This window comes from Terrapene carolina, unplaced genomic scaffold, assembly GCF_002925995.2.
Source record: "Terrapene carolina triunguis isolate 2854851 unplaced genomic scaffold, T_m_triunguis-2.0 Scaffold32922, whole genome shotgun sequence".
In the NCBI taxonomy this organism is placed as follows: domain Eukaryota; kingdom Metazoa; phylum Chordata; order Testudines; family Emydidae; genus Terrapene; species Terrapene triunguis.
The window spans coordinates 1,981,171-2,007,021 of NW_020697273.1; the positions used below are offsets into that span (position 1 = coordinate 1,981,171).

At 42.2% G+C, this 25,851-nt stretch overlaps 1 protein-coding gene across 1 annotated transcript in view; it reads left to right on the forward strand.

Moving 5' to 3' along the window:
• Positions 1-12,709: 12,709 nt before the first annotated feature.
• LOC112106282 (centrosome-associated protein CEP250-like) overlaps positions 12,710-25,851 on the forward strand; it is a 218,602-nt gene continuing 205,460 nt past the window's right edge. Inside the window, exon 1 of the mRNA XM_029914173.1 lies at positions 12,710-12,830. Within this exon, the coding sequence (XP_029770033.1) occupies positions 12,732-12,830 (99 nt within the window). The 5' untranslated portion in view covers positions 12,710-12,731. The remainder of the gene's footprint in view (positions 12,831-25,851) is intronic.

Below are 25,851 nucleotides of genomic sequence, written 5' to 3' on the forward strand. Positions count from 1 at the left end.
ACTTTTCTGAGTAGAAGTGCATTTAAGGCTGGAAAAACTGATTTATGGAGAAAGATGGAAAGAATTAAGTATATTTAACTTGCCAAAATTAATGAACTGAAGGGTGGTTGTTCCAATCCACAAGCATTTCAAGAGTGTAAACACCAAGGAAGGGAGAGCAGTTATTTAGAATGGGGACAAAGAGGTGCAACTGGGAGCTATGGATTCAAAATATGCTAAAAAAAAATTTTAGACTGAATATCAGGAAATATGTCCTATCAGAGTGATTTATTAGACTGTAGAAAAGCTTGCCAGGGAAATGTGGAAAGCCCCATTGACTGTGTCAATTAAAATTGCACTGGAGAACATACTACAGGGAATTCTGCACTAAAAAGGAAATGGACAAGATTCGCTAATAAACCTTTTCCATGTCTAGAGTGAAATCCTCGCCCCACTGACCTTCTTTTTTTTTTTTTTTTTTTTTTTTTTAAGTTTTGCTATTGACTTTAATGGGGCTGGGTTTTCACCATTAGCTCTATGGTATCAGGCTTTCATTCTATCCCATGGTGTCGTCTCATAAAATAACTTCATAGTATATTCAAATAATAAGTTTATATTTTCCTGTTCATGCAGTTTAAGTTACTGGACTGTTGTAGGTTTCTTTGAGTTAATGAAATACCTGAGAAACCTCTGTTTAGCCTCCTTCCCCACTTGTTGGTTGTGGACTTGTGTGTTCCAAACTCCATGGATCCACTCAGATGGAGTAGCGAAATTTACACAAGTGCATTGAAAATGCATTTTTCACTGCAGTTTTGCAACCACAACAATGAAATATACAAAATTCTATTCACTTCCTGATTTTGGCCAGTCCATTTCCCATGATATTCTGAAGGTATTTTTTATTATTATTTTAATAGGTTGCTAAGCCTTGTTTTGAACGATACGGAGAAAATCTTGCTCCTCACTGCGATAACACAATATATTCCCAACATTGTATTCAAATTTTCTTTTGCACACATCTGTAGCTGTACCCCCCATCCCCCAGTCTGTATGCAGAGCGATTTCAATGGACAGTGGGCCTCTGGAAAGAAGACAACAGAATTTAAAATTGTGTGTTTAATCTCATGATACCAAAGATAATGTGATCTAGATGGGTAGCTAATACAATTCAATTTGAAATATGTTCTTTCCTTTCAGCTAGAAACAGAAGCTTGTATACTGTGTATTCTCTTAAAGATGTATATTCATACAAATTCAGTGTCACTTGTTAAAGGGAAATTAGATCTGGGGTATTTCCTCTGGGATATGGAGGAGACCACGGGCAACATGTTTCTTGGCGCTGCAAGAAAACAGTGTGCTGTGCATGAAATTTGGGGCAGCACAGGTAGAGATGTAGTAGAAATATGGTACAGTATGTGGGGCATACTGTTGCAGTTAATCATACCCATTTGTCCTATGTCAGTAGGGTCTGTTGAATATTCTAATTTATGACCAAAGTTACTGGCCCTGTTGTTACCACTTAGATCAGAGGACCTGAATGTGTATTGTGACGAATCCTCCAAGGTCAGTAGAAGGCAGTGTGATGAATCTGCTATGGGTGAATCTCCTGCTGCTCTTCTGGCTCTTGACTGGAGGAGGATAGCTTGGGTAAAAGGAAAAGGTTCCATGGCAGTTGGAATCCTGAGACAGCAGTAGAGGTTCCGAGTGGCTGCTCAGGGTGATTTAGCTGAGGTTTCTGAAGGTGCTTGTGTCCTGTTGGTTTAAGAATAACAGGGTTACAAGAACTCGGGGTCACCCAATGAAATTAACAGGCAGCAGGTTTAAAACAAACAAAAGGAAGTATTTCTTCACACAACGCACAGTCCACCTGTGGAACTCCTTGCCAGAGGATGGTGTGAAGGCCAAGACTATAACAGGGTTCAAAAAAGAACTAGATATCTTCATGGAGGATAGGTCCATCAATGGCTATTGGCAGGGATGGTGTCCCTAGCCTCTGTTTGCCAGAAGCTGGGAATGAGCGACAGGGGATGGATCACTTGATGATTCCCTGTTCTGTTCATTCTCTCTGGGGCACCTGGCATTGGCCATTGTTGGAAGACAGGATACTGGGCTAGATGGACCTTTGGTCTGACCCAGTACGGCTGTTCTTATGTTAGTGTAAATAGACTAGTTCTTCTTTGAGTGGTTGCAGATATGAATTCCATTCAGGTCTGCTTGTGCCAATGGCACCAGACTTGGAGACTTTTTTCCCATAGCAGTACCCGTGTGTGTGGGGGGGTGGCACATGTACCTTCATCTCCTTATGGCCACTCCTAAGGTAATATAAGGGCAGTGGCGCCCCAACCTTCCCTCAGATCCTTCTTACTGCCAGTGACCTTAGTCAGAGCTCCCCATGTGCGAGTCTCCTCCTCATGCTTATTTTCTCTGTCACACTCATATCTCTGGGACTTCTTTTGTAACAAGTGTAATAGTTAGTACCCATGGTCTAGTATAATTTCTAGCTAGTTAGTTTTTATAGTAATTTGTAGTGCTGAGCCCCATGTGGCATGCAGCATTCTCTGGGCTCCAAACATTGTCCTTTGTGTGGGTTCTCTATCCCCAACATTGACCTCCATGCTCGCTGCTTGCTGTGTGTAGGTGAAGGTCACAGTAAGGAGAGATATAACATCTGTTGATCCTTCAAAAAGGGAATGCAGATTGCAAGAGACCTTAATCTGTTGGGATAGTTTATGAAGCTTGTATTGGCACTGGGACCCACTTCAGCCAGCAGGACTAGCTGCCCTTAACCCTCTTCCACATTGTTGGTGGTAGCGAACAGACCCCTGGACTCTGATTCTTCCCTGAAAAGGGAAAGCTGTTGATCTGCATCCCCTGAGGTACCTTGGAAGAGGATCCCAAAATCAGATTGGGGACGTTCAAAGTCAAGGAGAGATTCGTCATCCTCTTCATCAAAGATGGGCTCACAAGATTCAGGTCAAAGGCCTGGGATAGAGCTGGGCTGTCAACCTGTGTCATCAGTTTTGTTTTTGTGCAGGTCACGGTCCAGGTTCAATGACTGATGGAGACCGGGTCTCATGTAAATGTTCCCTCCAATCCCTCTATTTCCACAAGTCATTCACAAACTGAAACAGGAAAATGTCAAGTTTATCCTCATTGCACAGGCCCAGCCGAGGCAGTGCTGGTTTTTAGATTTCTTCAACCTTTCAGTTCATCCTCCTCACACTCTGTCTCTTCTCCCAGACTTCCTCTTGCAACTGAACAGTCGAATACTGCATCCAGACTCAGGCAACCTCCACCTCAGAGCTTGGCATCTGGATGGCTAGACCAAGAAAAAGAGCATATTCTGCAGTGGTTAAGGAGATCCTCCTCAATAGAATCATAGAATATCAGGGTTGGAAGGGACTTCAAGAGGTCATCTAGTCCAACCCCCTGCTCAAAGCAGGACCAATTCCCAACTAAATCACCCCAGCCAGGGCTTTGTCAAGCCGGGCCTTAAAAACCTCCAAGGAAGGAGACTCCACCACCTCCCTAGGTAACGCATTCCAGTGCTTCACCACCCTCCTAGTGAAATAGTGTTTCCTAATATCCAATCTGGACCTCCCCCACTGCAACTTGAGACCATTGCTCCTTGTTCTGTCATCTGCCACCACTGAGAACAGCCGAGCTCCATCCTCTTTGGAACCCCCCTTCAGGTAGTTGAAGGCTGCTATCAAATCCCCCCTCATTCTTCTCTTCTGGAGACTAAACAATCCCAGTTCCCTCAGCCTCTCCTCAGAAGTCATGTGCTCCAGACCCCTAATCATTTTTGTTGCCCTCCGCTGGACTCTTTCCAATTTTTCCACATCCTTCTTGTAGTGTGGGGCCCAAAACTGGACACAGTATTCCAGATGAGGCCTCACCAATGTCGAATAAAGGGGAACGATCACGTTCCTCGATCTGCTGGCAATGCCCCTACTTATACAGCCCAAAATGCCGTTTGCCTTCTTGGCAACAAGAGCACACTGTTGACTCATATCCAGCTTCTCGTCCACTGTGACCACAGGTCCTTTTCTGCAGAACTGCTATCTAGCCATTCGGTCCCTAGTCTGTAGCAGTGCATGGGATTCTTCCGTCCTAAGTGCAGGACTCTGCACTTATCCTTGTTGAACCTCATCAGGTTTTTTTTGGCCCAATCCTCTAATTTGTCTAGGTCCCTCTGTATCCGATCCCTACCCTCTAGTGTATCTACCACGCCTCCTAGTTTAGTGTCATCTGCAAATTTGCTGAGAGTGCAGTCCACACCATCCTCCAGATCATTAATAAAGATATTAAACAAAACCGGCCCCAGGACCGACCCTTGGGGCACTCCGCTTGAAACCGGCTGCCAACTAGACATGGAGCCATTGATCACTACCCGTTGAGCCCGACGATCTAGCCAGCTTTCTACCCACCTTACAGTCCATTCATCCAGCCCATACTTCTTTAACTTGGCGGCAAGAATACTGTGGGAGACTGTATCAAAAGCTTTGCTAAAGTCAAGGAATAACACATCCACTGCTTTCCCCTCATCCACAGAGCCAGTTATCTCATCATAGAAGGCAATTAGGTTAGTCAGGCACGATTTCCCCTTGGTGAATCCATGCTGACTGTTCCTGATCACTTTCCTCTCCTCTAAGTGTTTCATAATGGAAAGCAACCAGTGATATCTGCTTATCTGACCAAGTGGAAACGGTCTTCCATCTCGTCAACTAGTTGTGGGATACAACCTTCGGCAGCAAAGATCCAAGACATCCCAGAGTATCTTTGACACTTGAAGTAACCAGGCCTGTCTTTGAGTTCCATGAGAATGCACTTGCAGAGATCTTAGCTATCCACCCTCCAGTCCAGGGATGATTGGTATTTTCCAATCCTGTGATTCTTAGATTTCTTAAAGGTGTGACTTGTCTCTTCCCCCCCATCAAGGACTTGGTGTCCCCTTGGGACCTCAGTATCATACTAGAAGCCCTTACGGGCCCACCATTTGAGTCTATGGCAACTTGTTCTTGGCTTCCCCTAAGTCAAAAGATTGCTTTCCTTATAGCCATAACCTTGGCTAGGAGAACATTTGAGCTGCAAGCATTGATGGTGGGTCCTCCTTATACGATGTTCTTCAAAGTAGCTTACAACCATACCTGAAGTTTTTATCTTGGACCAGCTTTTCATTTAAACCAGGCAATATATTTCCTGATCTTCTTCCCAAACCTGCATGCTAGCAGAGACTAGGAATGTCTATGTGACTTAGAAATCAGGAGAGTGCTGGCTTTTTATCTGGACAGGTCTAAGTCCTTCAGTCTCCTTGCCTTTTTGTGTCCTGTGTAGATCACATGAACGGCTTGACAGTGTCAGAACAAACTATCTCTCACTGGACCACCTCCTGCGTTACAATGCCATATGATGTAGCCAATATTCCTCCTCTTCAAAGACTTACCCCATTCTACAAGGGCCCAGGCTCCATCAATTGCTTTCCTCAAGGATGCTCCCATTCTGGACATCTGTAGGGCTGTTATTTGGTCCTCAGTACATACATTTGCTCAGCACAATGCAGTCACAATGGCCTCTGGGTCGGATGTGAACTTTGGCAAAGTTGTATTTTAATCATTATTCAAGTAGACTCTGAACCCACCTCCAAACAGTACTGCTTGGGAGTCATCTGAGTGGAGTACACATCTGCAATCACTCAAAGAATTTGAAATGGTTACGTACCTGTTCTGTAACTTGTTCTTTGAGATGTGGGTGCAGATATGTATTCCACAATCCACCCTCCATCCTCTCTCCAATGGAGTCTTAAGCCACTCACTCCAGTGCAAAGGAACTGAGGGGCATTGGGTGATGCTATCCTTATATTGCCTTGGAAGGGGCCATGAGGAGGCATAGGGCATGGGATCCATGAGGAGGTGTAGGGCACATGTCACACTGCTGTGGGGGGAAAAGTCTCCAACTAGTGCATTCGGCACAAATGCACCTGAGTGCAATACATGTCTGAACCCACTTCCCAAAGAACAACAGTTACAGAAAAGGTAAGTAACCATTTTTATACCATACCTGATTCTGTGACATCAATTTCTCTCCAACAGTGGAAATAGAACCTAGTTCAAGGCCCCATTATTGAGTATTGCTTTGCTGAGGAGCAACAGTACCATTACAAAGAGCTAGGCTTGTGGAATATTCAGGTTCTGAGCTAAACCTAGAAAAGTTAAGAAATTCATAATTACTTCTTAAATATGACATGGGGGGAGGAGCATGGGGGAGCTTACCGTGTTTCCCCGAAAATAAGACAGTGTCTTATATTAATTTTTGCTCCCAAAGATGCGCTAGGTCTTATTTTCAGGGGAGGTCTTATTTTTCCTGGAGCTTCGGGGCCTTATATTCCGGGGTGGCCTTATTATCAGGGAGGTCTTATTTTCGGGGGATGCCTTATATTACAGCGAGAGGCAAAACTGGAAGTAGGTCTTATTTTCGGGGGATGTCTTACTTTCGGGGAAACAGGGTAGTTATACATCCTTTCTTTATAGGTTATGTCTATGGAATAGAGTTACCAAGGTTAATATAACTGATCTCTGTATTTTCAGTAATATAAGGAGAATATAAGGTCTTTCATGCTATATGGCATCACATACTTTTTTAAAGGCATGCATTACATAAAACAACTGCAACTGGCTTCTAAACAGCTTCAGTACCAGCCTTTGTCTTTGTTGTTTACCAGGAACCACATGCTGCCTGGATCTCTCTAAAGCATACAGAGACATCCAGCGACTGAATAATATATGGCAAATAAACATATAATTAAATATGTAGGTAACAACACAACTGGCATTCATCTATCCTTTTTAAAGCTTCAGGTGGAAACCTGTTCTAGGTCATATTTTCAGTAGCATTAAGGTATCTCTGGATTTGGTCATTGCTCCACATAAACAAAGTTTAAAAAACAGTTATCTGTCATTAAACAACAGGCTGAAGAAATGGAGGTTTTATCTCTGAAGAAAACAGTAAAGCAGTCAATACAGAAAAATAGCTAAATACACAAGCCACGTGTCTGAATTAATCTCTATGTGGTGGAGATGAGGAATTGTTTTCTGAATGTCAACTTTTATACGATGAGCCCTTTTATAAAAGGTTAGGCTTTCCCACCACAGTAATCCTTCCTACACTTGATGAGAGGGATATGGGACTTAAAAGGCTAGGAATCCAGATAGTAGCGTTTCCCAAATAACAGCAGTTTCTTGTGAAGTTAAGTGGTGTACTGCCCATTTGGATAAAAAGAGAAATGGAAAGAAATCTCAAACTTGCTTCAACCCTTCCCCAAACAGGAGATATTACCTACGGATCAAGACTGAACCCTTTATGGTGTCATCAGGGCAGTCCAGATTTCATAAGGTTATTTTATCAGTGGGAACTATGGAGGGCTGCATTAGAAGAAAATGGCTTACGAATCAGCTGACAAATGGTGAAATACATGCAATGCTTGTTGGAGAGGGACAACAAGAAGTCAATAAAACTAGATGGCAGAGGGTTAAAGACCATGTGACAGTTTAACTACTTCAGTTCAGTGTTGAGCTGATGGGAATGTGGATGTGCATGTTAGGAGCTGCATGAAGAGCTCTTGGTGTAAGTGGAGGGAGTTGACAGGAATTCTCTGCAATAAGAATATGACAAGTAAACTAAAGAGCAAAGTATGTAAGATCGTGATTAGGCCAGCCATGACATACAGGTTGGAATGCTGGCCAATGAGAAAAAGAGAAGAACAACTACTTCACACTGCCAAAATGAGAATGCTCATTGGGTGCTGGGTAAGACGAGAGCGGATAGGCTACACAATGGAATAGTATGAATAATAGTGCTCCCAGAATAGCTGAAGGAGTATCAACTGAGATGACTGGGTCATGTGAAACAATGAGATGTGGGATATATTGGTCAGAGAGTACAAAAGCTAGTAGTCACCGGACAAAGGCCTAGAAAAAAGGTGATTTGAGACACTAAAGACATGAAGGTTGATGGCTGCTTGGAAGATGCACTTGACAAGAATGCTTGGAGGCGAAGAGCAAGAGCCGCCAAACCCAATTGAAGGGTGTGATGCTACATGATTGAAATATGACCATGTATATCATTGATATTGCCACTGTTAGACAATTGCAACAAATCTTGTACAAAGTATATCGTAGAATCATAGAATATCAGGGTTGGAAGGGACCTCAGGAGGTATCTAGTCCAACCCCCTGCTCAAAGCAGGACCAATCCCCAACTAAGTCAAAATCATGTAATGTGTCAATGGAAAAGTTATTTGCTAAAGATGATTATCCTATTTATATGCATGTATCGTTTTGTATCTGAAGTGATGAATATTGGCTATATATCCGTATCACCATTGTGTTTGTTCCTGGGGTAACACCCACAAGGTAATTTACATCCAGTCTAACAGCATACTGTGAATGGACTATTCAAGTTGATGGCCCATCAAAGACACTTTAACTCTCACAGTGGGCCATGGAAGAAACTCATTCCGCCCAGATGGCTCTTCCTGCAGATGCTTTAGCCTCCCAGTGGCCAATGGTTGCCCCTGTGAGTCAGTAAGCCATGTAAAGCATGTGACATGCTCATGTGACCCTAAACTCCATATTGCACCAGTAATTTTCCACAAACTGTGCTGTGGGCTTTTGTTTGGTACAATAAAATTCCAGGCACATGGCAGAGAGTATAAAAGACCCTGTAAACATCTTCATGGTGCCTCTTTTCTGCTCTGATTCTCTGGACTGTGGACTTGCATCTAAAAGGAGCATTGTGATCTATGCACTGAGGAGCTTCCAATCTTTTGGAAGTTACCAGAGACTTTACAAGCCAGCAGTCTGAAACATCACTGCTACAAACCTGATATAAGAACTTTGCAATGATTATATGTGTGGCTGGTCTCTTGGGATCAGAAGAACCCTTTGTTTGATTGATGAAATTGGTTTTCAATAACCACTCATCTTAGAGTCTAGTGTCTGGATGGTGAAATAAGGGTTGTGATGCCTAACGAGACTGCATTTTTGACTTCTTGTTAACCAATGTGGTGAGACAGAAGTTTACTTTTGTTACTGGCTTGGTATAATCTAATGATAGGGCAATCTCACCCTACGCTGTTGGTTAAACTATTTCTCAGCAGTTTGTCCTGAATCTGGCATTCTCGGCTGTTGAACCACTGAGGCACGGTGACAAAGGGATAAGGCAAAGAACATTTCATAAGTGGGAAGCAGCCTAGAAGCTGAAATAGGCACTTTTGGCAGCAATATAACAAAAAATCCTCTTTTGAATTTGAAATGTTGTCAGTGTTGAAATTCTGAGTCAATAAAGCAAAGTAGTTTACTGGTGAGAGAAAATGTAAACTATTTATAAACCTTACAGGGTTCAAAATTAATTGTATTGAGTAAAGAAAAGGGACCTGCACCTCATTACAGACAGCTCAATGAAGAACTTTGCTTAATGTGCAGCTGTAGTCAAACACGATGCTGGGATGCACGAGGAATGGAATGGAGAATAACAGAGAACGTTATAAAGCCTTATATATAAATCAGTGCAGTCGCCTCATCTGGATAGCGTGTGTAGTTTTGGTCAACGCATTGCAAAAAAGATATTGCAGAATGAGAGGATGTTCAGAGAAGAGCACCAAGAAGGGTCAAGGGCCTGGGAATAATTCTGATATGAAGAAAAATTGATAAGATTGGGATTGTTTCAGTAAGGCAATAAATAAGAGGGGACCTGATAAAAGTACATAAAACAATGATTGGTCTGGAGAAGGGAGATTGGGAGCTTCTGTTTTCACTGTCTCCTGACACAAAAACAAGGGGACATTCAATTAGGTTAAAAAGTGCTGAATTCAAAACCAATAGAAAGAAATACTTTTTTACACAACATGTAATTAGACTATGAAATTCATTGTCATGGGAAGTCATTTAGGGCAAGAATTTAGCAAAATTCCAAAAAGGATTGGAAATGTATATGGACATTGAGATGATCTAGAGTTGTTATAATTAATGCTAAAATTCAGATAGTTATTAAAGCTCATGCTTCAGGATTTAAGCCAATCTATCTATTAGAGACCACAGCGAGACCTAATGCAGGGGGCAGATTATTCTACATTTGTCTACTACGGTTTTCTTGCACCTTCCCGTGATGGGCTACTGGATTAGATGGTCCTTGGGTCTGATCCAGTATAGTAATTCCTGCGTTCTTATCATTTGAGACTTCATTTCATACCTATGGCTGTCCGAGTAACAACAAGGCATTTCTAACTATAGTATCACAAATATTTGTGGGTTTTTTAATTGCAGTTTCTAGCCTTAATCAAGCAGTTTCTAGCCTTAATCAAAGGTATTCCATACTAAGTGTGAACAAGATTACGAATGGTAGACTATGTTCAAATGTTCTTAAGTGTACTAATTTGTACCTTTGGCATGCTGTCTTTTATGAAGATTAGTGGAATGGTTTATGACAAGAATTTCCTTTATAGATAGCTGCCATGGGAGTTGCTATTTTAAAGGGAAATTATCCACATTTTTCTCAACTTGCATCTATGAAAAAGGCCATGGTTAGATAAACTGTGTAATGAATTTTTCGAAGTGTTTAATGCTAGTTATTTCATTGAGTGGATTGTTGTGCATAACTTAATTAGTGAAAACCCTTCTATCACCCTTCAGCAGGCCTGAACAGCCAATGCAATTCCAGAGGGGCTTGATGCCAATCCAAGTCTCCTGAACACTCCCATGTAGCTCTGCATTGTATAGCGTGAACAGCACAGATGTTGAGCTCCTGGCTTCCCATTCCAGTGTTTTCCTTAGCTAAGGCTCTCACAAGAAGTGGGTGCCCCTATGTGGTAGAGTGCTGTGAACCAACAGCTAAGCTAGCACTCTGATCACTTAAACACCAATTAATTCGCCTGGGTGGACCTGACTCTCCCTAATTGGCAGATTAGAATGGGCTGGGGAGGATTTAAGAGGTAATTAGCCCATTAGTGCAGAGGGTAGAGGGCTGCACAGGAAGGAAATGCTGGGAGAGAGGCAGGCTAGCGATCTGAGGAGGAACTGATATTGTAAATTCTGTGGTGGATGGATCAGTAAAGGTGGTGGGAGGACAATGTAAGTAAACTAAACGGTGGTGTTTATCAGTTGAAAGTCTCCAAACACTCTGTGTAAACAGAGAAGAAGACAGGAGCAAGACCTTGCCCTGTAACAGCCTAAGAGAGGAGAAACTGAAGAAGACTAAAAGAGAAAAACAAACGTGTAACTTTAGTAGCAAGTCAGTGCATCCTAGACATTCTCTGTTTCAGCCTTATTTGCAAAACCTGAACCATCCTCTGCAATGGACCCTGAAGTAGAACCTCTTCCCCCACTCCAGCTTTTCCACAGCTTCATCTTCTGCTCTTAAGGGATATCTGCCTTAGCAATCCAAGTGACCAAGGGCCACGTGTGCTGAGCTAATGCCAATGCTAAGTATTTTCCTTTCTTCCAGATCTCAAAGCTCTCAGCAAAAGCATGTCAGTGCCAGAGCCTTCCATCACCAACCTCCTTCCCAAAAGCTAGCTGCAACAAAAGCACAAATGTTTGTTTTTAAGGCTCTTTGTTTACCCAGTCAGGGTTAAACTGGCTTCAATCCCTGAGGTTCTGCTGATGTGTCATAACATCGGAAGACACCTGCTTTGAAAGTCCTGGTTCAGAGATCCACCATAACAGGGTTTCCCAAACTCTGGTACACATACCTTGGTGCTGAACTGTGGAGTTTGTAAGTAATCTAATTGCTATGGTAGTTGCTGCTGGGGCACCAAGAGGTACACAGGCAAAGCTGGATTAGCACCAAAAAACCCTGCATTTTCACTGGACTCTCTTGTTCCAGTGTTTTGGATTTTTTTCCTTTAATGATGTAGCCAGAGGGCCAAGTCACTGCAGTAGCCAAATCAGGCTGGAAGGTCAAACGAGCCAACATGAATGAGGGGAAACTGAGGCAGAAACTAGCCCAAAGCCAGACCAGGTTGACAGCACTGCTACGGTGCCTTAGAAAAACCACAGTGAGCACAATGTTTCACCATAGTACTTCCTGTTAGGTTTCTATGAAGCTTTCCTTGACCAGTGCAGACACAGCCTAACCATGTCATAAACTGGTGTACAAAGCTGTTAATTTGGCTGGTTTCTGCACTGTTTATTCCTAAATCTTAAATTACAGACTGTGGGACTGGCCCATTTAGATACCTAGTGATTTTCAGTTTGGAAGAGGGGTCCTTTTCTTCACAGCTACTAGAACAATACTCGTTCTTTATGTTTCCGCCAGGCCTCCCAGTACCCCTGTCGAAAGTTGGATATCTAGTACTTCAGTCCAAACTTCATTACATGATCGTGCAAACCTCTTTTTAGAGTATCAGGACAGATCACTGCTTCTTATTACCACCTCTTTTTAAAAGACTCAGTCTCTAGTTGGTGCACCTAGCAAGTCTGTATAAGCATATGTTCCTGTCACAGTTATCCTCGTTCTTCCGTCCCTAGTCCCTTCGTATGTCTCTCAAACTTGTGGTTGTGTCTTGTCTTTAGTTTGTAAGCTATTTGTGGCTGGGACTGTCTCATACTATGTGTGTGTATATAGCACCTAATACAAGATGACCCTGGTCTGGTTGGGGCATTTGCATGTGACTTCATATAGATATTCATGATAATTTACAGCTGAGCTACTTTTTGCCTTTACAGATGAAGGTGAGGCTTCTCCAGTCCTACGTAATGGACCTGAGTGACCAGAATAGTGTCTTAGTTCAGACGATGGAAGAGCTGGAGAGAGAGTCTGAGTGGAAGGTGGCTACACTAGAGGCAGAGCTTCAGGTACTGTTTGCTGTACATGGATGTACCAAAGAAAGTGTGTGTTGTGCTCTTCGGGGGTCATTACCCTCTGTTTGCAGAGCATTCTGTAAACCTCACTAAAAATGCCTATGGGACTACTTATCTCCTTCTCTTTTACTGCTACAGTATATGTGTGTGTTATGAGAAACTTCCTTTCTAGGCCTGGTCTTTGATGAGTTAATTACAGTGCCTTGGTTGGACCTACTTTTCCTTTTAATCCTCACCCCAATCCTGCTCCAGTTATTTTTCATACTGTATGTGTAACAAAATATGAGAATGGGGTCTGGTTTGGGGGGGGAAGGTTTATGCTTTTAACTATTTTCAACATTTCATATATTTTTGGGGTGTATATGGTCATCCCAGGTTTTCCATGCTAAAATATAAAATGCAGATGACACCAAACTGGGAGAGATTGCAAGCACTTTGGAGGACTAGAATTAGAATTCAAAAAGACTTGACAAATTGGAGAATTGGTCTGAAATCAACAAGATGAAATTCAATAAAGATAAATGCTAAGTACTTAACTTAGGAAGGAAAAATAAAATGCACCACTACAAAATGGGGAATAACTAGCTTGGCGGTAGCAGTGCTTAAAAGGATCTGGGGGTTATAGTGGGGCACAACTTGAATATGAGTCAACAATGTGATGGAGTGGTGAAAAACGCTAATATCATTCTGGGGTGTAATAAGAGGAGTGTTGTATGTAAGACTCAGGAGGTAATTGTCCTGTTCTACTTGGCATTCATGAGGCCTCAGCTGGGCGCTGCACTTTAGGAAGGATGAGGACAAATAGGAGAGAATCCAAAGGAGAGCAACAAAAACGATAAATGGTTTAGAAAACCTGATCTATGAGGAAAGGTTAAAAACAACTGAGGATGTTTGTCTTGAGAAAAGAAGACTGAGTGGGGACCTGATAAGTCTTAAAATGCATTAAAGGCTGTTATAAAGAGGACAGGGATCAGTTGGTCTCCTTGTCCACTAAAGATGGGACAAGCAGTAATGGGCTTAATCCACAGCAAGTGAGACTTGTTAGATATTAGCAAAAACTTTCTAACTGTAAGGATAGTTATATTCTGGAATAGTCTTCTAGGGGTGATTGTGGAATATCCGTCTTTGGAGATTAAGAACAGATTGGACAAACACGTGACAGGGATGGTTTAGGTTTACTTGGCCCTGCCTCAGCGCAGGGGGTGGGATATGATGACCTCTTGAGGTCCTTTCAAGGCCTATATTTTTATTATTTTATGTCTATAAACTCTGTGGTTGCTGACATAGAACAGAGTCTAACCCAGAAGTTGATGACAATATCTCATAGCTATTGGATCAGTGGTAACTTGTCTAACTCAAACCTGTAAGTTAGTGTTACTCAGACTGAGGCTCACGAGTGACAGTGGCTCTTTAATGTGTCTCCTATGGCTCTTTGCAGCACATGATATTAAAACACTGTGTAATTTAATTGTTAACCAATTAGGATGCTTTTATTATGTTATTAACCAATTGTAGTTGATAAAATAATAATACTTGGTCAATCCTTTTGCTGAGAGAATTTTATTTCTATATATATAATATTAAATGAAACAATGGATTCACACTTCTGTGGATCTTTTGGGTAATATTGATCACAAATTTGGCTCCTGAACCACTGAGGTCTAAGTGTCACTGCTTTACGTGATGTTTTTGGGGTCCCTGCAGATTGAGCCTTGGTGATAGGGAGCTGTGAAGAGAGATGAGGTTGGTGGACAGTGCCATCTGTGACTAACTTCTGGTCAAACCTTTTAGCAAGACAGCAGCTGATAGGCGTAGATAGAGAGAAGCAGAATGTAGGCCTTCACAATATGATAGGAAGACTTCATACTTATATAGAGCTTGCACTCCAAGATCTTAAAGTGCTTTCCAAAGTTGGGTCGGTGGAGTTACTGCATTTTACAGATGGGGAAATGTAGGCAAAAAGATTAAATAAATTTTCCAATGTCACACCTTGAGACAATGGCAGAGGCAGGAATAGAACATGGATTAGTTTTAATCACAAGACAAAAGTTGTCTCTCTGTAATGGCCTGAACATATTTGGGATTGATAGCTGGACAAAAGCAATACTAAACCATTTTTTTTTAAACAGTGGGCTGTGAATAGCTAAGATGGGTGTCTTGATGACTAAATAGGCAGATATCATAAGAATGTATGGAAGGGATTAATCTATTTTGGGCTGCCTGCAAGCAAATGAGTGCTGTAGTGAGTAAAGTATTTAGGGATGCAGTTTCATTAGAATCTAGGAATTAAGACTAGCAAAATATTTCTTCATACATTAGAAAAACTAAATACTAGTCAAGAGGTCCCTTTATCGTGTGTATGGCCTTGTAAAGGGATGAGCCACCCTTTGCACTCCCAGATGGCCAGGTGTGGTACTGCAGATATGCCTCGCCATACTTCATCCCAAGTGGTTGTCAGCAAGTGGTGCTTCTCAGATGTGGGCATTGAGAGATCAAACACACTAATTAACATAAGTATGTCTCCATTTAATGAAGCCACATGAAAGGATCATTTGGAAAACAGTTTAAAGGCCCTTACCTCAGAACTCCCCAAAGCAGCAGGGAGCCTCCTTGATTATATGCAAGTGGTTCTTATTGTGGCTCCTAACAAGGTAGTACATTCCTTGCCAGGCCCCATCACAATCATTAATGTATTTATCTGCACAACACCTCTCTGAGGTAGAACAATGCTTTTATAGCTGGGAACTGAGACAAAGGACAAGGACTTGCCAAAGATCACCTGGGGAGTCTGTGGTAGAAGAGGGAATTGAACCCAGATCGCCAAACTAAAAGGCTTATTGCCCTGATCACTGGGCCACTCTTCCTGATAAATTAGTCCAAAGGAACAGTCACAGGACTTTACTCTGAGACTTTTACTGCTCCCTTTGGAAATATTCTGTCATCCCTTTCATAATCTGAGATGGCCTCATTCAGTGGGCATTTCAGTTGCTCATTAATAGTGGCACACAAAGGCTACTAGTTGCATCGGCTCATAGTTATTATCCATTAAGAAAAACAGGAACAATTCTGAGTTTGGTATCATTAAAAGAAGGAATTTCTTTCCCTTTCTGAGTCTGTGTACATTTTTAAATGCTACCTGAAGGAGCAGAATCCTTTGTGCTTGGTGAATCAGATGCATTTACCTTGGCCTGATTTTTAATTATCAGTCCCCAGCCTTCTGGTGAGAGAAGCAAAGGAGTGATCTCTCTCCTGCCATCCATCTCCACCCTCTGACAAACAGAGGCTAGGGACACCATTCCTTACCCATCCTGGTTAATAGCCATTAATGGACTTAACCTCCATGAATTTATCCAGTTCTCTTTTAAACGCTGTTATAGTCCTAGCCTTCACAACCTTCTCAGGCAAGGAGTTCCACAAGTTGACTGTGCGCTGTGTGAAGATGATTTGTTTTGAACCTGCTGCCCATTAATTTCATTTGGTGGCCCCTAGTTCTTGTATTATGGGAATAAGTAAATAACTTTTCCTTATCCACTTTCTCCACATCACTCATGATTTTATATACCTCTATCATATCCCCCCTTAGTCTCCTCTTTTCCAAGATGAAAAGTCCTAGCCTCTTTAATCTCTCCTCATATGGGACCCGTTCCAAACCCCTAATCATTTTAGTTGCCCTTCTCTGAACTTTTTCTAGTGCCAGTATATCTTTTTTGAGATGAGACCACCACATCTGTACGCAGTATTCAAGATGTGGGCGTACCATCGATTTATATAAGGGCAATAATATATTCTCCGTTTTATTCTCTATCCCCCTTTTAATGATTCCTACCATCCTGTTTGCTTTTTTGACCGCTGCTGCACACTGCATGGACGTCTTCAGATGACTCCAAGATCTTTTTCCTGATTCGTTGTAGCTAAATTAGCCCCCATCATATTGTATGTATAGTTGGGGTTATTTTTTCCAATGTGCATTACTTTACATTTATCCACATTAAATTTCATTTGCCATTTTGTTGCCCAATCACTTAGTTTTGTGAGATCTTTTTGAAGTTCTTCACAGTCTTCCTTGGTCTTAACTATCTTGAGCAGTTTAGTATCATCTGCAAACTTTGCCACCTCACTTTTTACCCCTTTCTCCAGATCATTTACAAATAAGTTGAATAGGATTGGTCCTAGGACAGACCCTTGGGGAACACCACTAGTTACCCCTCTCCATTCTGAGAATTTACCATTTATTCCTAACCTTTGTTCCCTGTCTTTTAACCAGTTCTAGTATACTCTTTTGCATTCTCCCCATGCTCTCAGAATGTGGAGATGTTAAACTTTGATAGAATAGTGCAATTTTATATTTTTCAGTCATCTGCTTAAAAGGTTCATTGTTGTTTTTTAATTAAACTGCGAGGGGAAAAGAGGAGATATTAAAAGGTGCAGTGCCGTAAAGGGGATAGGTTTTCACTGTTCCTGCGTGAGCAGAGACACCCCAATAAAGCAAGATGGAGAGCAGCAACAAGTCCTGTGCCTCCCACCCTCCATTGTGGTGACTGTGACAGTAATTGGAGTTAATTTGTGTGGCTTCTCAAATTAAAGACTTCATGTTTTATCGTCCTTATTCTTCCAATCTCTTCTTTCCTATGGTTGAGTGCAGCCTGCACAAGTTGATGTGATAACGAGATGAACCTGTTTAGAGGAGTAAGGCTGGCCCAACTTGTGATTTCCACTCCCCCTCATCATACTGCCTGTAGAATGACTCCCTGTGGTCAGAGCATCTTTCTTTCTTTCTCTCCCCCCCCCCCCCTTTTTTGTTTTTCTGTGAAAACTCAGCTCTTATCTGTTGGGATGGTGACTTTCTTGGCATGTAATCAGTGTTTGTTCCCTTCTTATGTAGATGTTTCACAGCCTTTTTCTTCACCAATGTAAAGTCCATTGTCCATTTAGTTGTTGTGTGTCCAGTTTTCTCCATGCACCCCCAACTACCAAATTCCTCAGGCCAGTGGGGCTGTAGTGACACCTGCTGCACAGTGCTGGGAGTGACTAACACCTGCACGTTTTCTGCAGTGCTGTCTGCCTGTACCCAGGGCTCCGGTTCGTGTGTTGCATTCTGCAAGTGATTGAAGCTTGGAGTAAAAATAGTGTGAGAATGTTTCTTTGGAACTCTTCTTACAAGTTCTTTTTTTTTTAATCAGAAATATTGCAAAGCTGGACTAAAAGACTCTTACTTGAAAAAAGGGCCTGGAGATGAGTTTGTTCCTGAATCTGACTCGGTTCATAAGTTTAGTACATGTCAACTTTCTGTGCTCTGTTGTAAGGCACCTCTCCATTGCTTCTTGGTCCACATTTGTAGGGTATTACGGTGCACACCTTAACAGAAGTAACACCATCCACCATGAACATTCGTATCAGCTGTTCTCACCCACACTGGCAGATGAAATCCTCTTGAGGGGAAGGTGGAGCTCCTGTCACTTTCTGTGTCAGCCACTTTTGGCTTCCCTGTGGACTGAGCCCAAGTCTGATGGGGTTCAGAGAAATGCAAGATACTAGAGGAAGGCTTTAATGGAAGCCATGACAGTTATCAGTGAGAGGTTGTGAGAGAACAAAGAGGTGAAAGGAGAAAAAAGTATGGGACCTTTTGTTTATCTTATTTGGTTTGTAAGTTCTTTGTGGGAGGGAATGTCTTCTGTTCTTATTCTGAGTGTATGTCCCAGGCACAATGGGGCTGCAAGCCCTCCAAGCATTACCAGAATTCAAACACATCATAATAATGGGCAGTTGGAGAGAAGAAAGCACCTTTGGACAACACAAAAAAATCAGTCTATTTCTGGTATAGAAATAGCATAAATTGCCATAGTAACAAAACAGTGTTTACATTACCTCAGTAGTAGGTGCCTTAAAAGTACCTAAGAGAGATTCTTTCCGACTGATTCACAAGCCATGAGGTGATGTCTGCCAGCTCAATGTTATGTTCTATCTAAGTCAGCCTTACAAAGGCAGCGGCGTGTTTTTAACTCTAAGGGACTGCAGGATGTCTTTCTCTGGGACAATAAATAGTTTTGGAGTTGAATATTGTCGCCAGCAATTAAGTGCCCAGGAGGGAAGGCATTAGCCGAAAATCATCATAGACTGGCTAATCATCAGGCTTCCAAACTGTCCGCTCTTGAGATGAATTTAAAATAGAGCAGAGGCAACATGGAGCTCAAAGGGAAATAGGCTCCAGGAGGAAGGGAATGGACGGGAGCGGCTGCTGTGTAAGGGTGCAACACTCAATAATGGCCTCTCCGACCACAGGCTGAATGTGGGATCTTTCCTATAACTACTACTGTGTGGCAGGAGCAGGTTACTGACTGGCTTCCTAGCTGTGCTATTGGTAGCTGTGTAGATCAGAAGAAAAATGGGCTCGAGTTATCAAAAAGCCACCTACCAAAAAACCAAAAAAACAAATCCAACAAACTGGGGAAAGCACCTGCTTTTATGGAATTAAAATAAAACCTGGAATGGGAAAGGAAAAGCGTGAAAGAATTAGTGACAAGATATCATGTACAGCTGTGGCAATGATGATTTTATTGGTATTGTGGGAGGGAGGGGGAAGCTGGGAGACGACAAAAACACAATTTGTCCTAAAATTGAATTTCTCTGATAAGGAATTTCAGAAGCGCTGCCTCATTCATTCAGTGGCCAAATAATCATATGCGCTTTAATAATCTTTATTTTACAGGAGTATGTTGCCAGGGTAACAGAGCGTAAGCAGGAGAATAGCACCTTGCAGATCACAAAGGCAAATCTACAGAAAGAAATTTCAGTGAGTTTCTCTCTCTCTCGGTCTCCCCCCTTTGCAGTGTAATGACAACTCTTATTTTTCATGCACTGGTTTAATAATCTTATTGAAAGATCCTTTCCCTGTTTTTATTATTCTTGTCTGCCTGAGCACAGACAATGGCAGATACTTGGAATTCTCCAGCCCACTGGGCTAAGCAAACGAACAGTTGTAATAGGGTTAGCATTTTTATGTAATTACTTTTTATTGCTGTTTTACCCCCATTTCTGTTCCTCCCCAGCTAGTTGCAGCTTCCTTTTCTCTCTGGCCCAATCAGGGACTAGTAAGGGTTGGGGGAGAGGTTAGTAATTGATTGCATTAATCGGAAATTATTAGCTGAGCATGTTTTCAGGGGTGGGGAGTGGGTCACAGAAGCAGATCTTTTAAGAAGGGGCAAATTGAATTATGGCCAATGAAATAATGAAGCCTCCAGGCCGTAAGTTGTAGAAAGGACAGTCTCTTTCACGTATACGCTAGCATTATTCATAATGGGCTCTGCTCTCTGGCTGAAAAGCAATGCGTGGCCTTACTGACATCCAGCAGACTTGGACAGCTCGATTAGTTGGTCTGGGAAATTGGTTGATTAGAAATTTATTAAAACTGAAAATTCCTGAAGCTCTTTAGTGATATCTGTAAGTCTGGCAGTGGGGCATTACTACCAATCCTTTGCCTGGATGGAGTTTATGACAGGTCTATGGCTTATAAATATTTTCACTGTCATTCTCTTTGCCAAAGGCCATAGCCTCAGAAAGAGAGTGTGGGAAAAGCAGTAATTTTAGACTGCAGAACTGGCAAAAAAAGAAACCGTTGTGAAATTAAATACAAAAATTGCATTCAAATGATGGTAAAGGTCTGACTGCAACCCACAAGTGCCAAGAAATAAGAACTAAGACTGTCACTTACGTTCAGCTGTCGGTTATGTGCTGTTCAGACAGTCCTTAGTCAGGCACTGAGGAACAGTGGACAAACTGAATTTGTCTTCAGTATACTGACATGCCAAGCCTCAGGAAGAAACATTTTAAGGACAAAGTTGCAACCTTACTATGAATATTGTGGGTTTTGTGGGTGGAAATCAGGCTGTTAATGTAGTTTTAATAAAGGTTTTTATATATTTCCCTTTTTTTCAAGACTGGTACATATTTTCAATGCAAGGAACATCCCAGGTTCACAGTGGGTCCATGGATACTAGAACAAAGTACAGTAATATTTAGCACGAAATACTCCATGGTAAGTCTATAAAAGCTGGTTAATATTGTTACTGTTTCTCACTAAGTAACAATATTAGCCAGCCTTTATATACTTACCATGGAGTATTTCCTACTAAATATTACTGTGCTTTGTGCCAGTATCCATGGCATTGCCATGGTGTTGAGATCATGCTGCTCTTCTGCAGGGGTGTAGTAGTAGAATGCTTGGGAGCAGAAGCTGATGGGGTACAGGGCAGTCACACACCACAGGTGGCAAAAATAATTCCTTGTAACGCTACAGGCAGGATGATGTTGAAATTAGATAACTGACACCCATATTCTGTTCATTCAGTGTATTTTCTGTGCCTCATTGTTAGCAGAATAGGAGTTAGAAGTACTAACAGTCTTGTGAAAGGCGAAGAGTGCTCTTGTGAAAAAGGTTTAAATACACTGTTGATAAACCAGAAAAGGCTTAATCATTTGGTAAACAATTTTTATTCATTAGAAAAAGAACATTTGCGCAGATATCTTAACTAAGTCTTAGGCCAGTGCCATTTGAAATAGGCAAGAAAAGGCACTTAAACGCTTGACAGCTTATTATGCACTTCAGAGACGCAATATGATACTGCCTTTGTTGGAAAAAATTATATGAAAACAAAATTCTGTGTGAGATAAGTAGGTGACTGTCAGATTTTAACTTCAGGGCCATTGTAAAACATGTTTTCTTCAAAATATTAAGAGGAATTAGATGAATTAAAGGAGTACTCTTTTTACAAAATTATATATTTCCCAACTGAGAGCGTCTGTAGTTTAGAGATTTGTTTTGTGTGTTTTTTGTTTTAAATCTTTAGCAATCCCTAGAAATTGCTGGCTGTAACCATGCTGTCTGCAACACAAAGGGCCGAACCCCTCTCTGTAATTGTGTGTCAGAAAACGATGTGCAAGTTGTCAGTTTGGCTGCAAAATCTCAGCTCATTCTTTCTTCCCACCAAACCATGATTTACAGTGTACTGGAAATGAAGTCAGTGCCTTTATACAGCAGTGCTTATGTATGCTGTTATAATATGACTAACCACTTGAGATAAGGACTTGTCTAGTTTTCCACTGATTTTAAGAATCATAAAAACCCATTTGGATTATAACCTCCCCATGGTGGGGACTGTCTTTCTGTGTGTTTTGTACAGCATGTAGCACAATGGGATCTTGATCCTGATCAAGGCCAGTGACAGAGTATATAGACCTTGTCCCTGGGCTGGCAGGGAACAGCTGCCTGTCATTACTGTAGAGACACTCACAGGGACAGAGGCAGTTGTCGAGAAGGGAAGGCCCTCCTCTGCCTCCCACTCTATATAAGAGCCCTCAGTGCTGGAAGGGGAAGGAGGGGAATCCTGTGTGTGTGGAAAGAGCCACACCTACTAGTGTCCTCAGCTCTGAGATAGACTGAGGCTGGGTGACATTTCCTTTGCTGGACTGATAGAAGCCACCCAGCCTTTGGAATCCTCAGATGTGTGGGAGAACTGAATCTCTGGTGATTCTGGGGGTTTGGCACAGGTGCGCTGCCATGCTTTATTTTGAGTAAAGATTGGGGAACATTTATGTCATGGAAGACAGGTGAGATCCCAGAGACTGGAAAAGGCCCAATATAGTGCCCATCTATAAAAAAGGGAATAAGGACAACCCGGGAATTACAGACCAGTCATCTTAACTTCTGTACCCAGAAAAATAATGAAGCAAATAATTAAGCAATCAATTTGCAAACACCTAGAAGATAATAAAGTGATAAGTAATAGTCAGCATGGATTTGTCAAGAACAAATCATGTCAAACCAATCTAATAGCTTTCTTTGACAGGGTAAAAAGTCTTGTGTATAGAGGGGAAGTGGTAGATGTGATATATCTTGACTTTAGTAAGGCTTTTGATACTGGCTCGCATGACCTTCTCATAAACAAACTAGGGAGATACAACCTAGATGGAGCTACTATAAGGTGGGTGCAAAACTGGTTGGAAAACTGTTCCCAGAGAGTAATCATCAGTGGTTTACAGTAAAGCTGGAAGGACATATTGAGTGTGGTCCCACAGGGACCAGTTCTGAGTCTGGTTCTGTTCAATATCTTCATCAATGATCTGGATAATGGCATAGAGAGTACACTTATAAAGTTTGTGGATGATACCAAGCTGAGAGGGTTTGCACATGCTTTGGAGGATAGGATTAAAATTCAAAATGATCTGGGCAAACTGGAGAAATGGTCTGAAGTAATAGGATGAAATTCAATAAGGACAAATGCAAAGTACTTCATTTAGGAAGGAACAGTCAGTTGCACTCATACAAATCGGGAAATGTCTGCCTAACAAGGAGTACTGCGGAAAGGGATCTGGGGGTCATAGTGGATTGCAAGCTAAATCTGAGTCACCAGTGTAAAAAAGTTAAAAAAAAAAAAAAAAAGCAGTTTTCAAGTACATAAAAGGTTGTTACAAAGAGGAGGGAGAAAAATTGTTTTCGTTAATCTCCGAGAATAGGACAAGACACAATGGGCTTAAATTGCAGCAAGGGCGGTTTAGGTTGGACATTAGGGAAAAACTTACTAACTGTCAGGGTGGTTAAGCCCTGGAATTGCCCAGGGAGGTTGTGGAATCTCCATCAGTAAAGTTTTTTAAGAGCAGGTTAGACAAACACCTGTCAGGGATGGTCTAGATAATACTTATGAGTTCAGAGGACTGGACTAGAAGACTTCTTGAGGTCCCTTACAGCCCTATGATTCTATATTTTGGCTACTGGAGGGCCCTATTAGATCCCTGTTAGGGCCCTGTGATTTATGGCAGCAAGACCCACCCTTCTCCCTGGGCTGTCTCCTTCTACTGATGTGTCAGCTAGTGTTTGCCATCCCTGTGCAGAGCTGCTTGCCCCATTGCCTTTGAGCACTACCACAATAAAAGTTAGTAATAATAATCCACAGAAGGAAGACTGGCTTATTCTGTGTTGCCTAGGAGAAACTAGCTAATAGAGTGAATTCAGGGACTCGGGTAATGAATTACTCGCTGCCAAATGCAGAGAAACATTCCTGATTTGTGGCAGGCGTGGAAGAAATGCACTGAAGTTGAATTCTTAAGCAAATGCCCAGCAGGAAACCCTACTGGATGGAGATCCCATTTGCACATTATTTTTACGTACTCTTTCCTGTTTTTATCATAGAAAGTTTTAAAATGCTGAAAGCCCAAGAGCAGGGGCCCTTTTCCTTTTGTTTGCAGGAACAGTGTGAAGTTCTGGGTGACACAGAACAGTCTATGCTCGCTACTAGGCTGTTGGGTTTCCTGTTTTCTCTCCCACCTAGGACTTTTTGTGAGTCATGAGAACATGGGAGGCCTTAACTCAGGGCTAATTTGCTTTATTTTATCTTCTTTAGAAGGGGTAGGATTTGGTAAAGTTCTTCTTTGAGAGCTTGTCCATTTATATTTTCCACTGTTGGAGTGCATACTACTTATGCGCTCAAGGTTGGATACCATTGGCCAGTGTCCAGTGGGGCTATGCATGTGCCCTGAATGTTCTTGTGCTCCTGACCTGAGAGCATGAAGGGCCCAGCTGCCACTCATTTCCTTCTCACTGTCTGAGGGTGCGAGACAGAGCTCCTGGTTTTTGCATCGTTACTCATCGTTTTCTCAATCTCTAAATTTTAATAGTGCTAGTTAGGTTAGTGTGTGTTTTAATTGTCCATTGGCACATTTTGAATAAGGTGGTTTTTTTTAATCTCTCTACTTGATTCTCCTGATTTTAAACATTGCTTCTCTTGCAAGATGGCAGGTACTATAAATGATGGGCATACCAGAAGCCTTTTTTGTTTAGGGGAATTCCACATCTCCAACAAATGCTTCATGTTCATGTTCCACCGCAGTCCCGAAGTGCCTGACAGTTATGGATCCACTAGCCCCTGGGCTCCGTCTTTGAAAGCTCTGGCCTCAGACTCTGGAAGGATGGTTGCTATTTTAAGTGCTTAGAAGGAAAAGAGCACCGCTCCTCTTCTACAGTTAGGAGCATATTGTCTATGGGAACGTCTGTCAAAAAGGCAAGTCACTTCATTGTTCCCATTTTGAAGAGACTTCGTGGCCTAAATCAGGTTCTGTGGGAGCTTGAAGGGAATGTGGTGCTGAGACCTGAAATTAGCTGTTTCTGGTACCAAGGCTACAGCATCAGGAATTACTGTGGTACTGAGTGCTTTGGCACTGGGTGTAGTGCCTTCCTTTGCACCAATCTCTTCTGTGGTGCTCTCTTTGGTGTTGCATATATGAATATTAGGTACACTGACAGCTTTGATGCACTCTATTCCTGCACCAAGATTCAAGCCATCATCCAACTTGGTACTGGGAAAGTATACGGTACGGAGCAAACAAGTGTAGAGCCAAATACAGTACTTTTCAGGCTCTCCACGATTTTACTGTTAGGACCGGAATGCTGCTGATCTGGCTCTTCCTTTTCTTCCTCCCTGGGCCCCTGAAGGAGCTCAAGCTAGTCTCTGGAAGGAAAAGGCTGATGTGTGTCTCGATGGGACTGTACCGATTCAAGATATTGCATGCATGGGTCCCATGGTCCCCAGTAAGGCAGTGAAAGGGTCCAGCATAAGTTTAGGAGGTCCCCATGGCATAGGGTACACCACTTTGTGACGTCATGGGGCGGGTGTGGGGAGTTAAGAGATCATGGATAGTCTATAAAGGCTAACGTTTCTCAGTGGGGAAGTTATTGGTCTCTCCCTGATAAGAACATAGGAATGGCCACAGTGGGTCAGACCAATTGTCCATTTAGCTGCTGATGCATGACAATTAAGGAGACCAGATGCGTGAGGTACACAGAGCTCTTCTCCAGGCCAGGGGAAAGTTACTCAGAGTGTTACAGCTAAATACAAGGTCAAACAGACAGTTTAGCGTAGGTAGTACTCGGAGCACCTTTCCCAGACCTGGAGAAGAGCTCCAGATAGCTCGAAAGCCTGTCTCTGTCACCAACAGAAATTGGTCCAATAAAAGATATTACCTCCCC